Source organism: Hemitrygon akajei, chromosome 1 (genome assembly GCF_048418815.1).
Source record: "Hemitrygon akajei chromosome 1, sHemAka1.3, whole genome shotgun sequence".
NCBI classification, from domain to species: Eukaryota; Metazoa; Chordata; class Chondrichthyes; order Myliobatiformes; family Dasyatidae; genus Hemitrygon; species Hemitrygon akajei.
This window is the reverse complement of record NC_133124.1, coordinates 15,887,697-15,904,928: the sequence shown is the minus strand read 5'-3', so window position 1 is coordinate 15,904,928 and position 17,232 is coordinate 15,887,697. Positions and strand designations below refer to the sequence as shown.

Here is a 17,232-nt window from a genome sequence, read left to right as displayed (position 1 = left end):
CTCTCTCCCTCCCTCTCCTTCTCTCTCTCTCTCCCTCTCTCCTTCTCTCTCTCTCTTACCTGTTGATTAGATGGCAATAATCTTTGCAGCTGGAAAGATGGTGGAGCTTTGGTGAGAGCCATGAACCGTCTGAGTTTTTTTTGCAGTGTGAGATTTTTGAGAGAGAGAGAGAGAGAGAGAGAGAGAGAGAGAGTGAGGCAGACAGACAGACAGACAGAGAAAAGGAGAGAGGCGCGGGCTGAGCCGGTTTTTCAAACGCACTGCCTGGGTCCGTCTGCGGGGGATGTGTGTGTGTGTGTGTGTGTGTGTGTGTGTGTGTGTGTGTGTGTGTGTGTGTGTGTGTGTGTGTGTTTGTGTGTGTGTGTGTGTGTGTGTGTGTGTGTGTGTGTGTGTGTGTGTGTGTGTGTGGTTAATATGTCGGAGAGAAAGGGGCTCCAGTTCAACCCGGCCTTTATCACAAATGTTATCGCTTGTCAGGACCCCGACTTCAAGCATTACGTCATTTTCAAGACACCATTCAGCGCTAATACAAACAGCGGACATGCCTTTGCTATCGCGCCGCCCCACAACACATACACACCAGCAATCGGCTGCGATCATCGCCATCGGGCCTCTTCGCTCTCTCTCTCTCTCTCTCTCTCTCTCTCTTTCTCTTTACATTGAAAGCAGCCTTCCCGGGAAATACTTGTTTGTTTTTTTTCTCTCTTGTGCGGGGTGGGGGAGTGATCTTTTATCCCCCCCCCCCTTCCTCTCCCTCTCTCTGTCTGTCGGGCAAGGGGGCGCCACACACTTCACTCGGCCGATTGAAAGAATCGCCTTCCGAGCACAGAGAGAGAGAGAGAGAGAGAGCAGAGACGGCCGAGCTTGCTGCAAGAAAGCTGTTGGCGGGTTATCTGTGTGGAAATCACGTCTGAACAGTTGCTCATGGGGAAGATCTTGCCCACAAGAAAAGGAGCATTGTTCTCAACTTAAGCGTTTACCTTTTTCCCCCTCTCCCTCTTGTCGCTGGGCTGCTCAACTCTTTTCTCACCAGAGTAAACGCAGCTTCAAGGAAAAAAATGCATGATTTTTAATTGGGAAAGCCTAGTGTTGAATATCTACGCTGGAATTAATTAGTGTAAATTTAAACCCGTTTAATGCAACTTCTGATTAGGTAACTTAACTGCCCGCCCACTTTACCATTCAACGCTTCATCTCCCGGTAAGGCCACTTCTGTCGGAGGCACAAGTTCGTTTGTTTGTTCCCTCTTTCGTTCTCGTTCTCTATCAAAAGTAGAGTTGATCTTATCTGAGTCTGCGAGAGACCAGTATCTCCTCGTTGTCCAGAGTAAGGCGATTACAAAGGTGCAGACCTCCGCTGCCTTCCAGTGAGTGCCCTGCCGTGTCATCTGAGCGAGGCTGCTCAGTGAAGCCTCGCTGAGCGTTAACACTGGCGAGACAGTTAGTGTCTGTACCCCAGTCTGTGTCCGTGTGTACTATCGTGTCTGTAATACAGCCGTTTTCCTTCTGATGTCAGAGCGCTTCCAAGTCTTCAACACGAGGACCCATTACAAAATATGACTTCACTGTATAAATTCTGTACTAGTTTTTTAAAAATATCTTACAGAACCTAGCTTTCGGAACCATTGTCAAAATAAGCATTTTAATTTATTTATGTAAGTGAGCTTGTCTTAAAGTCCTGACGAGCGGTATAATCTTCAACCTGGTATTTGGAGTCATGTGAAAAAAGTAACATATTTTCCCAAGAGTTGTTAGCCCCTATTGGACGGAAACCAGCCTTCTCACCATGGACTGTGTTTACACTTCTCGCTGCTTCGGTAAAGCAGCCAGCATAAAGATCCCACCCACCCCGGACATTCTCTCTTCCCACCCCCACCCAGCGGAAGATACAAAAGCCTGAAAGCACGAACCACCACGAACCAAGGGCAGTTTCAATCTTACTGCGACAAGTTAGTAAAATGCCTAGTGCGATAAGATGGTCTCTTGACCTCACAGTCTACATCGCACCTTACTGTCTACACATTCTCTCTAACTGTAACACTTTATTCTCCACTCTGTTATTGTTTTACCTTGTTCTACTTCGATGCACTGTTGTAATGGTTGATCTATATGGACAGCGTACAAGGCAAGTTTTCAGTGCCATCTGACAATAATAAACCAATTTATCATTTTCCCCCTTCAGGATGTAGAGTCATAGAAAAATACAGCACAAAAACAGGCCCTTTGACCTATCTAGTCCATGCTGAAACATTTAAACTGGCTACTTCCCTCAATTTCCACCCAGACTATAACCCTCCATACCCCTACCATCCATAAACCTATCCAAACTTCTCTTAAACATTGAAATCAAGCTCATGTACACCATTTGCACTGGCAGCTGGTTCCACACTCTCACCACCCTCTGTGAAGACGTTCCCCTTAAACTTTTCACCTTTCACCCTTAACCCATGACCTCTAGTTGTAGTCCCACCCAACCTCAGTGGAAGGCTAATCCTATTAGAGTCATAGAACACTACAGCACAGAGCCAGGCTCTTCATCCCATCTAGTCTGTGCCAGACTGTTGTTCTGCCTCGTCCCGTCAACCCCACATCTGGACCATAGCCCTTTACACGCCTCCTGTCAGGAAGGCACTGTCACCTGTGAGTCCTGAAGCTGTTTGGAGCCAGTCCACAAACACTGAAGCCAGCGATGTCTTGAATTTGACCAGCCAAATACTGCTGTCTTTGAACAGTTCCCTGTATTTCTTTGCGATTCTCCTTTCTTAAACAAACTTCTTGTTTTGTTTCTCTTCATTCTTAATATTTCACTTGATTCTTAAGCCATTCTCCAATTTTCCCCTCATTGGCATTCTGTTAATTATCAGCAGGCAAATACAGGCTTGTACAGAATGAGAAGCAAATCCAAACTGACTGTGGTTAAATAACTCCATGCAAACGCATGTGACAGATAAACTTGCTGAGTCATATATTTTAAATATATACGCCCTTTATGAAGTGATTTTCAAAAATCTAACACGTGAAAGCAACATCACCATCGTGTCACAAAATTGGCTAAAGAAATCAAAGTACTGAGCGCATTATTCAGCAAAATAGTTGTGTCTGCTTTCAGATAAAATATTCAGTTGTATTGCTTGTACAGTCAGGTGGAATTCATGATCTGTTTACTTTCCAATGTGTATCTGCAATAAAACCAGTGAGAAATGTTGATTTTGTGATTAGGGAGATAAAGAATTAAGTCTGAGGACTGCTTCCCCCTTTCCAGAGTTAAGTGATGTTCTCACAATATTAGCATCAACCCATAAGAATAAAAATGTGCTCAATTCTGGCCAACTCATTATAGGAAAGATGTGGACGCTTCAGAGAGGGTGCAGAGGAGATTTACCAGGATGCTGCCTGTACAGCCGTCAAGTTTATTGTCATTTAACTATATACATGTCTACCGTCAAACAAAACAATGTTTCTCCAGACCAGGGTATAAAGCACAATGGTACACAGAACACACATTTGACACATAATGACTTAGGAAAGTGAGAATTAAATCTACAAATGAATTATGCATAAATAAACAAATTAGAGTGCAGAGCTTAAATATTGTAGGATACAGTAAAAATTAGCCAGTGACTCTTGAATGCAATGTGGCAGGGAGTTCAGAAGCCTAATGGCCTAATGAGCGCTCCCGATAAGTGTTCCCGTAACATGGCAGGGAGACCCATATGATCCCTTGGCCGTTCTCACAGTCCTTTAGAGGGACTTTCAGTCCGATGCTCAGCTGCTCCCATACCAAATGGAGGTACAGCTTGTCAGGCCGCTCTCAATGGTGCTCCCGTACAATTCAGTTAAGATGGGGGAGCCTCATTTCCCTCAGTCTCCTAAGAGAACATCTCTCATGAGGGTAGCTTGAGAGAACTGGGGCTTTTCCCTCTGGAGTGAAGGAGGATGAGCCATGATGTGATTGAAGTTTTACCAGATAATAAGAGATATCAATCGAGTGGAGGGCCAGAGACAATATTTCCTGGGTGGAAATGGCTATTACCGGAGAGCGTAATTTTAAGGTGATTGGAGGAAAGTTTAGGGGAGGATGTCAGAGATAAGTTTCACTTTAGAATATTGTGACTCTCACCACAGAGTGGGGGGGTACATGGAATGTGCTGCTGGAATGGTGGTAGAGGCAGATACATAAGTGTTTTTTTTTAAAGCTTCTAGATAGGCATATGGATGATAGGAAAATACAGGGGTACATAGGAGGGATGTATTAGATTGATGTTAGAGTAGGTTAAATTTCAGCACAGTAAAGGGCTCGTTTATTTGTTTGTTGTGTATCATGTTGAATGACGTGAGTGATTAGGGTCTTTCCATGACCACGATTCTTAACCCTCTCAACCCCATTCTCCTGCCTTCTCCCTGTAAACTTTGACACCCTTACTAATCAAGAACCTTTCAACCTTCACCTTAAATATACCCAAATGACTTGGCCTCCACAGCCCCCTGTGCCAATGAATTCCATAGATTCACCTTTGGCTAAAGAAATCCCTCCTCAGCCACGATAGAACAGAGTAGAATTACACAATGCATCGTTATCTCTTAAATAGTATGCAGATACAAAGAATTTGTTTTAGCTATGAACATTCTACTCATTCTACTTTTAGAAGTTTTCACTTAAAAAACCCATTTTATTGCAAGTTCCTCTGTTGTGTCAGTGCGTATTTCCAAATTTGCATATTATGCAACACTTTCAGCATTCACCGTTATTGTCTGAAGCAAATGACCTTGTCGTTTTCACCTTCTGATGTTACAACCTGTACTGGAATTAACCTGTAATTTCTGTCCTCCCCCAGTATACATCCATTGTTTATAATTACAAGCTTCCCCTTCACTTGTGTAGTCAACTCATTGTGACATAACACCAGCCATTCAAAATGCTATAAATATAGAAAATGATAGATTGGTGGGGATACATTACGAAGCAATAGTTTTGCGTGCTGAAAGTAGTGATATAGTTAATCCAAGCTTTAATCTCAAACCAGTTGATCTCAGACAGAATGATTGCAGAGATACAGCAACTGCCCTTAATGTCTCCAAGCTAGGGCGGGGGAAAATCCATCAGGGTTACTGCCCTAACGATTAATCACAATACAATAGCTTCTTATGAAACTGAACAAGGACATGTGATATTAAATCAAGACACAGGCCATTCAGCCTTTATGCCAGTCTCTCCCATTCATTTAGATTGATCTTCCACCTTAGTGACTCTTTGCTGTACTAATACCAGATCCCTTTACATCCTTAATATCCATAAAACTCCCCAGCATCGGGAGTATCTTCAAAAGGTGATGCCTCAAAAAGGCGGCATCCATCATTAAGGACGCCATCGTCCAGGACATTACCTCTTCTTAATACTATCATCAGAGAGGAGGTACAGGAGCCCAAGGACACACACTCAATGTTTCAGAAATGAGAGAAAAGTCTGCAGATGCTGGAAATCAAAGCAACACACACAAAATGCTGGAGGAACTCAGCAGGCCAGGCAGCATCTATGGAAAACAGTTGACTTTTCAGACCGAGACCTTTCAACAGGGCTCAACATTTTAGGAACAGCTCCTTCACCTCTTTCCTTCCATCAGATTTTTAAATGAACGATGAACTAACTCATGAACAGTACCTCACTATTTTTGTTCTCTTTTTGCATTACTTATATATATAGGAATGAGAATATGGGAAGATATGGGAATATTCACTGCTGTTTCTGTAACAATATTTTTTTGACCTGTCAGGGTTGTCAGCCCTGAGCTGAACCCCTGAACCTGGAAGACCGGTGGACCACTCTTAGTCTGGCCTCCCTCCATCCTTTGACCTCTCTGGCATGGGTGACCCTACTAAGAGCCAAAGCATAAAGCCCTGACTCCAGGCAACATCGCTCTCTGGGTCATTGAGGCACGCAAGCCTCCGAACCCTAGGACAATATTGTGGTCCTCTTGGTGGATATATATATATCAGTTCCTAAGGTTGTCATAGCTAGGCTGGAAGTGGGAATAAGCTCCCACTATCTATAAAGTGCTCCAAATGGTGTACAAATCTAACAGCCTCTGACAACCAAGTTAAACTCTTGGCCTTCATGTGTAGCTTAGCTGCTAAGCCCGGCGGAACTGTTTCTACTGACAAGAGAAGGGGCAAAGGCGGATTACTGGTGCCTCGAAACCAGCTGCTTTGGGCAGGAGAGGCTCGTCAGCCTTGGACAGCACCTCGCCTAGGAGAAGGAAAACTCTGATCTTAAACCTCCGCTGCCTTGCGGCCACACCCACGTACGGGAAAGGCTTCGGGAGTAAACCCTGAGGAAGAAATCCGGAGCCGGGGTCCCTAAGGCAGTTTGATGTTGTTTACAACTTCACTCTGGCAGCCTCTGTGACAACACTGGAGCCAAGCTGTATTGGCGCTTGCCCTTCCCTCGGACACATCAGTGACGTGGAGAGGGGGAACATGCTGCACGGGCAACAGCCGGTTCTTCAAATCTTCCCGCCCAGGCTTGTGCTCTGGAGAGGACAGAGTCCACCAGAGGCGCAAACCCATGATCCCCTGGGATTGACGGCTGCCTGCTGCTGCATCTATTTCTTATTGTTATTTATAGTGCTTTTTATTTATTCCTGCTGCAAAACAACAATTTTCATGACATAGTTAGTGATATTAAACCTGATTTTGATTCTGATTCTGAAAACTACCCACCTCTGTCTTGAATACATTCAGCAGCTGAGCCTCGACAGCCCTCTTGACTTGAGAAATCCCAACATTTATTACTCTTTTTTTCTCCTCTCTGCCTTGAATGATCACCTTATTTTGAGACCAGGACCCTTAATCTAGACAGCCCAGCCCGAGTAACAAGGATCAAGGACCAACGTTATTCACTATATATACATTTACATAAATTAGGAATTTATTGTGTATGACATACAACAAAAACACCATTCGTCAATGATAAAGAATAAGAATTATATAAAAAATAAAGTTAAAGTATAGATAGGGAATAAAATTTGCATGAATACATAAACACTACAATATATTTACAATCAAGATGTACAAAAAAGCTGGATGAACTCAGCAGGTCGGGCCGCATCCGTTGAAAGAAGCAGTCAACATTTCGGGTCGAGTCCCTTCGTCAGGACTCGAAACGAGTCTACGGAAAAGAGTAAACAGTTGACTTTTCAGACCGAGACCTTTCAACAGGGCTCAACATTTTAGGAACAGCTCCTTCACCTCTTTCCCTCCATTCGTTCATTTCCAGTCTATGTCTCGACCCGAAACGTTGACTGCTTCTTTCAACGGATGCTGCCCGACCTGCTGAGTTCATCCAGCTTTTTTGTACGTCTTGATTTGACCACAGCACCTGCAGTGTACTTTGTGTTTACTTTGTGTTGTGTTGTGTTTAAGATATTTACAATGCTTGATTTCAATGTTTAAGAGAAGTTTAGACAGGTAAATGGATGGTAGGGGTATGGAGGGTTTCCAGTACACATCAATGGGAGTAGGCAGTTCAAATAGTTTGGTATGGACTAGATGGGCCAAAGGGCCTGTTTCTGTGATGTTCTATTCTATGGCTCTATATCTCTATGTAAACAACATTATAAAAAGTGTTTTCAAGTGTTTACAGTCCAGTGCAGTGACAGGAGGAATAGACGAGGGGAATGGGGGGGGGGGATAATCTTTTAAGCCCTGTAATAATTTTATATGCTTCAGTTAGATAACCCCTCATTCATCGAAACTCAAAGTGATGTAAGGACAGTCTGTGGTGTATCTTGTCTTATGCCAAACACCCACACAACCTGTATTACTTCCTGTATTGCAAGTATACCCCCCCCTGCACAAAAGGAGACTGATGATCTCAGTGTAATCTCACTAGGCCTTTGCCTAATTGTAGTACGCAATGATTGTCAGTGTCAGGTAATGCTAGGGTTAGGGTCAGCAGAGATGTCTCCATGGCTGAATAACTCATTGATGATCATATTCTATCTTGGATCGTGGGTTGAATTCCACGCCGATGAAAGCCGCCATCATTAGCAAAGCAAAGGACAAGTATTGCAAAACCACATGTTGTCATTTATTTAGAGGTAACTGTTCTCCAGTCCATTAGTCATGCAGCTAATTATTCATACACCAAAAAAAGAAATCCCTGGCTGGTGTATGAAGTGAAAAGTAAACCTGGCAGAGGATTGCACTAATGAACCGAGGACAATGGCAGCAATAAAAAAAAACAAGATTCCTGAGCCTGTTCCTCATAGTCTGTCAATGAGCAACTGAGCTTTCAAAAGATGTCCAGTCTGCATCACAGCTGGTATCGTTTTTTCAAAGCCGTGGAAATCATCTACTGTATATAAATGGGTATTAGGAACTACAATTCTATTAATTCGGCTGTGGAGGCCAATTCATTGGGTATATTTAAGGCAGAGGTTGATAGATTCTTGAGTAGTCAGGGCATGAAGGGACACAGGGAAAAGGCAGGAGATTGGGGCCTGAGGGGAAAATTGCATCAGCCACAATGAAATGGCGGAGCAGACTTGATAGGCCAAATGGCCTAATTCTGCTCCTATATCCTATGATCATATTCCAGTATCTTGAAATACAACCACAGAATATTTCTGCCAGCTTTTATATTATTTGATCTATTTAAAATCAAAATATTGTGACTAAGTTTTCATTCTTTCTACAGTACTAGCTCTCTCAACCGAAGTATTTTGGTGAGCATTACCACAACATTACATAGATACAGTGACCACTTTATTAGGTACATCTCTACACTTGCTCATTAATGCAAACATTTAATCAGCCAATCATCTGGCAGCAACTCAATACATAAAAGCATGCAGACACTGTCAGAAGGTTCAGTTGATATTCAGACTAAACATCAGAATGAGGAAGAAATGTGATCTAAGAGACTTTGACTGTGGATTGATCATTGGTGTCAAGCAGGGTAGTTTGACTAACTGAGAAACTGCTTATCTCATAGAAACACAGAAAACCTACAGCACAATACAGGCCCTTCAGCCCACAAAGTTGTGCCGAACATGTCCCTACCTCAGAAATTACTAGGCTTACCCATAGCCATCTATTTTTCTAAGCTCCATGTACCTATCCAAAAGTCTCTTAAAAGACCCTATCGTATCCGCCTCCACCACCGTTGCTGGCAGCCCATTCCACACACTCATCACTCTCTGAGTAAAAAAATTTACCCCTGACATCTCCTCTGTGCCTACTCCCAAGCACCTTAAACCTGTGCCCTCTTGTGGTAGCCATTTCAGCCCTGGAATTCTCCTGGGATTTCCACGCACAACTCTCTCTATAGTTTATGGAGAATGGTGCAAAAAAGAAAAGATCCATTGAGCAGTAGTTCTGTGGGCAAAAATGCCTTGTCAATGAGAGAAGTCAGAGAAGGATGGCCAGACAGCCTCAAGCTGACAGGAAGGTGACAGTAACTCAGATAGCCACACATTACAACAGTGATGTGCAGAAGAGCATCTCTGAATGCACAACCTGTTCATCCTTGAAGTGGGCAGGCTACAGCAGCAGAAGACCACGCCGGCTTCCACTTCAGTACCTTGTAAAGTGGTTGCTGAGTTTTTATTACACAACAAACAAACAAAGCACATGTTTCAGTCAACACAGCATTTTTAAAACTTATTTATTGAGGTACAGTGCAGAATAGGCCTATCTGAACCTTCGAGCCGAGCTGTCCAGCAATCCCCCAAATTAATTCCAGCCTAATCACGGGACAATTTACAGTGACTAATTAATGTACCAACCGGTAAGTCCTTGGACGGTGGGAGGGAAAGCCACATGATCACAGGGGGAATGTACAAACCCTTGACAGGCAACATTAGGCTTATACTCCACTCTAGCCTCATCTTCTCTCAACTAAATCTATCAAAATAGCTCTCTATTTCCTTCTCAGTTGCCATTTATGAGGGAGGATTCAAGCAAAAAGTGTAGGTAAGTGTAGACAACTTCCGCATTCTCACTACCCTTTGGTTTTCAGAATTCCCTGTAGGAATTCCTAACAGTAATCTTATAATGATTGTGTACAATGTTATGGACATTGAAGAATGCAGTAGAACAGAGTGATCTAGGAATAATGGTGCTTAGTTCCCTGAAGGTGTAATCTCATGTGGATAGGGTGGTGAAGAAAACTTTTGGTATGCTGGCCTTTATAAATCAGAGCATTGAATATAGGAGTTGGGATGTAATGTTAAAATTGTACAAGGCATTGGTGAGGCCAAATTTGGAGTACTGTGTACAGTTCTGGTCACTGAATTATAGGAAAGATGTCAACAAAATAGAGAGAGTACAGAGAAGATTTACTAGAATGTTACCTGGGTTTCAGCACCTAAGTTACAGGGAAAGGTTGAACAAGTTAGGTCTTTATTCTTTGGAGCGTAGAAGGTTGGGGGGGACTTGATAGAAGTATTTAAAATTATGAGGGGGATAGATAGAGTTGACGTGGTTAGGCTTTTTCCATTGAGAGTAAGGGAGATTCAAACAAGAGGACTCGAGTTGAGCATTAGCGGGCAAAAGTTTAGGGGTAACACGAGGGGGAAGTTCTTTACTCAGAGAGTGGTAGCTGTGTAGAATGAGCTTCCAGTAGAAGTGGTAGAGGTAGGTTCGATATTGTCATTTAAAGTAAAATTGGATAGGTATATGGACAGGAAAGGAATGGAGGGTTATGGGCTGAGTGCAGATCTGTGGGACTAAGTGAGAGTAAGCGTTCGGCACAGACTAGAAGGGATGAGATGGCCTGTTTCTGTGCTGTAATTGTAATATGGTTATATGATGACCTCTAGTTACTTTATGTACTTTCTCACAACTGGAGACCTTCTTTGCGAATGTCTATGGGTCCACTGGGGTAGACAAAGGCTCAATATCTGCATGTCTGTGTGTGAATCTAATTTACCAGGATCCTGTCTGTACGAGAGAGCACATCTTCTGAGGGTAGGTTGAGCAAGCTAAAGCTATGATGTTCTATGTGCTATGTTCTATTATTGTACTGTAAGATACCTCATTGAAGGTATTTTAAAAAATCAGATGATTACATTATCTGTATTGCCATTATCTGCTTTCCATGTTACCTCCTCAAAATCTTCAAAAAATATTCAAAAAGTTTGGAACAAAATGAACAAACCTGACATGATTTTATAGAATGGAGTGGGATTCCCCACTAGGATTCTCCACAAACTACATCTCTGTAAATCTAAAGTATTCGTCGTCTTAAGACAGTTTCTTGTCCAGTATTTTCTTAAAATTCCAAGAGAAGGTTTGGATCGACGAGTTCGGCTCAATGAGAGCATGAATCTGGTATTATCAGGCACACAAAAATTTTATAAATTATATTACTTTTAGTACTCATTCTTCCAACAAACTCTCAAATCATAGCTAGCATTTTAAATACGATCCATCTAAAAACTGTTCAGAAAGGAGCCTTCAAGTTAGACCAACACACACAATGACTCTTGTGGAATCAATATCAGAAGAGTGATTATTTATCACTCTACCACTCAATAGGAGCATTGATTTTAGAATTTGAATCCCATGCTTTCATCCAGCTATTTGCTCCTATTATGCTTGACCTTGCTTCATTCTTTGGTGTTCTACTATGACCCTGTTAATGAAGTTAAGAAAGTTTGTCCTCAAATAGCACTTTGCAGAACATTTCTTAATGCTTTACAGCCAATGAAGAACCTTTCTGAAGACCAGCCACTATTCGAATCCCACCCATTTGTATGCAAGGCAATAAGACCTTAAAGTACAGCAGCAGAAATAGGGCATTGGGCCCATCCGGTTCACTCCACCATTCAGTCATGTCCGATATATTGTCCCTCTCAACATTGGGTGCGCTTACTAACCAACAACCTCTGTTTTAAATATGCCTAATGACTTGACCTCCACAGCTGTTTGGGGCAATGAATTCCACAGATTCACCACCCTCTGGCTAAAGAAATTCCTCCTCGCCTTGGAAGAATGAGGGAGAATCTCATTGAAGCCTATGAGATATTGAAAGGATAGGGTGGATGTGATGTTTCCTTTGGTGGGGGTATCTTGAAGCAGAGGGCACAGGCTCACAATAGAGGGACATCTATTTAGAACAGAGATGAGGATACAGGCAACTGTGGAGACCAGATCACTGAGTGCATTTAAGGTGGAGGTTGATGGGTTCTTGATTTGTCAGGGTATGAATGATTATGGGGAGAAGGCAGGAGAATGGAGTTGAGAGGGAAATGGGTTGAATGGCTTAATTCTGCTCCCATGTTTTATGGTCTTTTGATCCTATGGTTTTATTCTGAGGCTGTGCCCCTTGATCCTAGACTCACCCATTATTGGAAACATCCTCTCCATGTGGACTACTATTAGAAAAATACCAACAGCTAGATAATATGTTGTTATAATGCTATTAAGGAATACACATTGGGTAAGGCAGAAATGATATAAGACCCACTTTTTCAAAAGGACGTAATAAGCATTCAAGAAGACAGACAGAGCCTCTGTCTAACATTTTATCTGAAGGACAGTCCATCAGGATTGCAACAGAATTTTCCCAAGATGCTTGACCTCAAGTCTCTGGAGGAAGATATGAACTAATAATCTTATGAGTCAGAGATAGAATTGGTACCAGCTTGGTACTTGGGATCTCCTTATATTCAAGAAAAAGCCAAGGCTGGATCAAGAAAACATATTGAGGTTTGCATAAGCAAGATTTAGAGAGAAGGCAGAGGAAATTTACCAGGATGCTACCTGGATTAGAGAGCATGTATTACGAGGACAGGCTGAGCGAACTTGGGCTATCCTCTCTGAAGTTAAGGAAGATGAGAGTGACTTGATAGAGGTGCACAAGATGATAAGAGGCATAAATAGCCATAGACCATTTCCCATGGTGGAAATGGCTAATACCAGATGATTGGAGGAAGGTGTTGGTGGGATATCAGAGGTAAGTTTTTTTATACAGAGAGTGGTGAGTGCCAGGTGTGGTGGTAGAAGCAGATACATGAGGGGCATTTAAGAAACTGAGATAAACAGATAGATGGCAGAAAAAAGACATAAGACTATACGATAAAGGATCATATTAGGCCATTTGGCCCATCAAGTCTGCTCCACTGTTTCATCATGGCTGATTTATTATCCCTCTCAATCCCATTCTCCCGCCTTCTCCCCGTAACCTTTGACACCCTGAATAAATGGAGGGCTATGCAGGAGGAAAGGATTTTAGAGTAGGGTATAAGTTCAGCAGGTCATCTTGGGTCAAAGGGCCTGCACTATGCTGTAATGTTCTATGTTCTATGTTAAACAAGTAATTTTTATGACCCAGGTATCAAATGTTAGAAATGGCTCCTTGTCTGTTACATTTCACCAAGCGATAAGTCTTGGAACGAGTGGTTATCTTACTATTTTAGCCAAACCTTTCCAAGTTGTCATGAGAGTGAAGATTCAAATAAGAGCAGAATGCAATAGAGGCCCCTGAATGGATTTTATAAATTAGTGTTGTTGCCATAGCTCCTCACACCGATGTTTATCTTTGTATACATGTTTATACCATGTATATTTGTATACGATGTTTATCACTTGTTATTTGGGCTATGTGTGCCAAATTTGCTAAGGTTCAATGACTTCTAAAATGCATACCATGGAGGCCAGGAAGAGCCTGTGTTCAACATCTGTTCAACTAATGTCAACCAATATGACAGTTAGAGTGTTCCTGGTAATATAGATATATATATAATTACCTGAAACCTATCTATCTAGTATCTATCTATTGATCTATTTTATCTATCTATAGGTCTATTTGGGTGGCGGGGTGGAGATTCGTCTCTGTCTAAGGAGGCGTAAGGCGTTCATTCCTTCCGCTAGCCTGCAGGTCACCCTTGGGCAAGGTGCAACATCTCACAAGTACAAGAAAGTCTGCAGATGCTGGAAATCCAAAGCAACGCACACAAAATTCTGGAGGGATTCAGCAGGTTAGGGAGTATCTATGGAACTGAACAGATAGTCAGTGTGTCGGCTCAAGACTCTTCTCCAGGACTGAAGAGTAAGGGGGAAGGTGCCAGAATAAAAAGGTGGGGGGAGAGGAAGGAGGTTAGCTGGAAGGTGATGGGTGAAGCCATGTGGGTGGCAATGATCAAGAGCTGGAGAATAAAGAATCTAATTGGAAAGGAGGGTGAGCCTAGGAGAAAGGGAAGGAGGAGGGGACCCAGGAAAAAGTAACAGGCAAGCGAGAAGAAGTTTAGTCAGGAAAGTTTAGTGGGGAAAGGGGAGTGGGGGAATTTGTTCATAAGAAGAAGAAATTGACATTCATGCTATCAGGTTGGAGGTTACCCAGACAGAATATAAGGTGTGACTCCTCCACCCAGAGGGTGACCTCATGTTGGCTTAAGAAGAGGTCATGGACTGACAGGTAGGAATGGAAAAAGGAATCAGAATTAAAATGTTTGGACACCGGGAAGTCCTGCTTGTGTCGGATGGTGCGGAGGTAGCACCTGCTTATCCCTCCCCACCCCCCCCCCCCCCCCCGCTCCAATCAGGTCACGTGAAGCCATGGTCGTATGGGCAGCTGGTGTGTATCACAAGTGCTGGTTAGGTGACCACTGTCACCAGGCTGACAATCTCTGAAGAGTATTGATATTGGCTGGGGGGCGGGCGGGGGGGAGTCACCTGTATGTAAAGCCATTGCCCAAATGAAGGCCTTCTGCTTATCATTGTTTTAACACGTGGTTATTTGAGTTAGTCTTGCTTTCCTGTCAGCTTGAACCAATCTGGCCATTCCCCTCTGACTGCTCTCATTAACAAGGCATTCCCAAACTGCCGCTCACTAAATGATTTTTTTTGTTTTTTGCACCAATATCTGTAAACTCGGGAGACTTGTGTGTGAAAATCACAGGAGATCAGTAGTTTCTGAGATACTCAAACCTACTCATATGGCATGAAAGATCATTCTACAGTCAAAGTCACTTAGTTCTCCTTTCTTCCCCTGTCAGATATTTGGTCTGAACAACAACTCAACCTCTTGATCACACCTGCAAGTTTTTATGCATTGAGTTGCTGCTACCTGTTTGGCTGATTAGATATTTGCATTAGTGAGCAGGGGTACTAATAAAATACTAATAAAAGGGTCCCTATTAAAGTGGCCCCCGAGTGTGTATACAGTAATTAATAGAGAGTGCTAAAAGAGAGCAAAATAGTGAGTTAGTATTTACAGATTCATGGAGAGATAACTGATAGCAGAGCGGATGATGGTCTTTCAAAGATTTGATGAGTACTGCCATTGATATTAATGATTCACAGTAATAAATTAGTTGTATGCAAAGTAAAAAAAAAATCTATATTTTTTTTTATAAGGATAAAGAGGGTAGGTGGAATTGGGTATATAGAGACTGGCGATGGGAAGAGAGGCATTAACCTGTGGAAACAGATGGAAACTACGAGGATTACAGACTATTACATGGAGAATAGCGTACATTATCCATCTGTCAGTATCGCTTGAAAGGATGTTAATGTAAGAGTGATAAATAGCCCTTCCCTCTGGCACAAGGATTCACGGAACTTCCATTATTAATAACTGCATATTGGAAGGACAAATTCAAAGTGATAATAAAAAAGCTGACATAATCGCTTGAACCGACTTCGGCCAGCCCAGAAACATAGAAGAGTAAGTGTAGCCTGGCACTCCAGCAGCGGCGAAGGATATCCACTGTGCTCGGCAGAATAACACAGAATGCAATAAAACAGAGCACAGCACGTAACAAAACAACAACAGCAAAACAAGCCCCTCTCCTCCCTCCCACCCACCAGCACAGCACATGAGATTCCATCTCCAGAACAGACCTCCAGCCCCTGGTCTCCAGGCTTTAGCCATCGATCGCACTTTGCCTTCCATACTTCCGATCCACCTTCAGGCTCCAAACTTTGGTATCAACCCCCGGAGTATTTGATGACAGGACCCTGAACTCCAGGTGTACTGATTGACAGCACCCCCGCCACCCTTGTCTCCTAGTGCCTCCTGCTCACAAGAGCCTCTGACTCTAGGACACACAAACCTGGGATAGCCCGAAATCTATCGGTGTCCTTCATCACCTGTCCCGCCATTGACTACCTACAGGATGCACCTGAAAGCCCTAGAACAATATCACCAAAGCGCCTTACGAAAGATTGGGAGGATAAGCTGGAAAGACAGATGCACTACCACCAGAGTACTGGAGGAGGTCAACATCAACACGATAAAGCAGCATCAACCCCGATGGACAGGCAATCTGGATGATGAATTCCTAACTAAAGCTGAGACGACATTGCAGTCGATAGATACACCTGGAGGAAATCTGTTCGAGAGGGAGTTACACTACACGAGAGCAACCTCCGCTGTGCCACAGAGGACAAGCGGCAGCTGCAAAAGGAGAGACTGAACAACCAAAAGACCCGACCACTAACCACAGCCACCACCCACACATGCCCACATTGCACAAGAATATGCGGCACAAGTACGTGGTTCCCTGAAAGTGGCATCACAGGTGGACAGGGTGGCAGAGGAAGTAGTTGAAGCGACAGGGACACCGACAACAATTAAAAGGTTCTTGGACAAATACAGTGCATTGATAGGAAAAGTGTCTGGGCAAGGAGCTGGGTCTGGGTGTGTGAGTGAAAGGGATAGGAAAGGGACTGGTTTGCTGTTGTGGTCTTGTTTTGTTTTGTTGTCGGTGTTGCAGCTTGCGTTGTACTGTGGAACATACGTCGGTGCTGGAATGAGTGGCAACATTTGCCGGTTGCCCTCGACACATCCTTGGTTGTGTTGGCTGTTACTGCAAATGATGCATTTCACTGTATGTTTCAATATACATGTGATAACTGTACAAGCACTGTGCAAAAGTCTTAGGCATGAAATTATAGCAAGGGTGCCTAAGACTTTAGCACAGTACTGTAATAATTTTATGTATTGCTGTACTGCTCCCACAAAAAAAAACACATTTCGTGACATATGTGAGTGATGATAAACCTGATTCTGATATGGGTCTCTGTTGCGGACTGAGAGTGGGAAGGGGGCAGGGAGAGGGGAATCATGGTTGGGAAAAGAGGAAGGGAGAGGGGAGGGAGCAGGAAGCACCAGAGAGACATTCTGTAATGATCAATAAATCAATTGTTTGGAATCAAATGACCTTGCCTGCTGTCTCAGGGCTGGGTGTGTCTGCCCCTGTGCCACCCCCCCACCCCTGGCACTCCT

At 43.2% G+C, this 17,232-nt stretch overlaps 1 protein-coding gene across 3 annotated transcripts in view; it reads right to left on the bottom strand.

The window, feature by feature from the left end:
* Nucleotides 1-1,715, bottom strand: part of trps1 (trichorhinophalangeal syndrome I) — a 281,341-nt gene extending 279,626 nt beyond the window's left edge. The window contains exon 1 of one of the 3 annotated variants that reach the window (XM_073038580.1): nt 1,180-1,715. In XM_073038580.1, coding sequence (XP_072894681.1) covers nt 1,180-1,387 — 208 coding nt within the window. In that variant the 5' untranslated portion in view covers nt 1,388-1,715. Of the gene's footprint in view, nt 1-59; nt 761-1,179 lie in introns of those variants that run through there. The other 2 variants (XM_073038705.1, XM_073038799.1) reach the window with 2 other exon arrangements.
* Between the last annotated feature and the right edge of the window lie 15,517 nt (nt 1,716-17,232).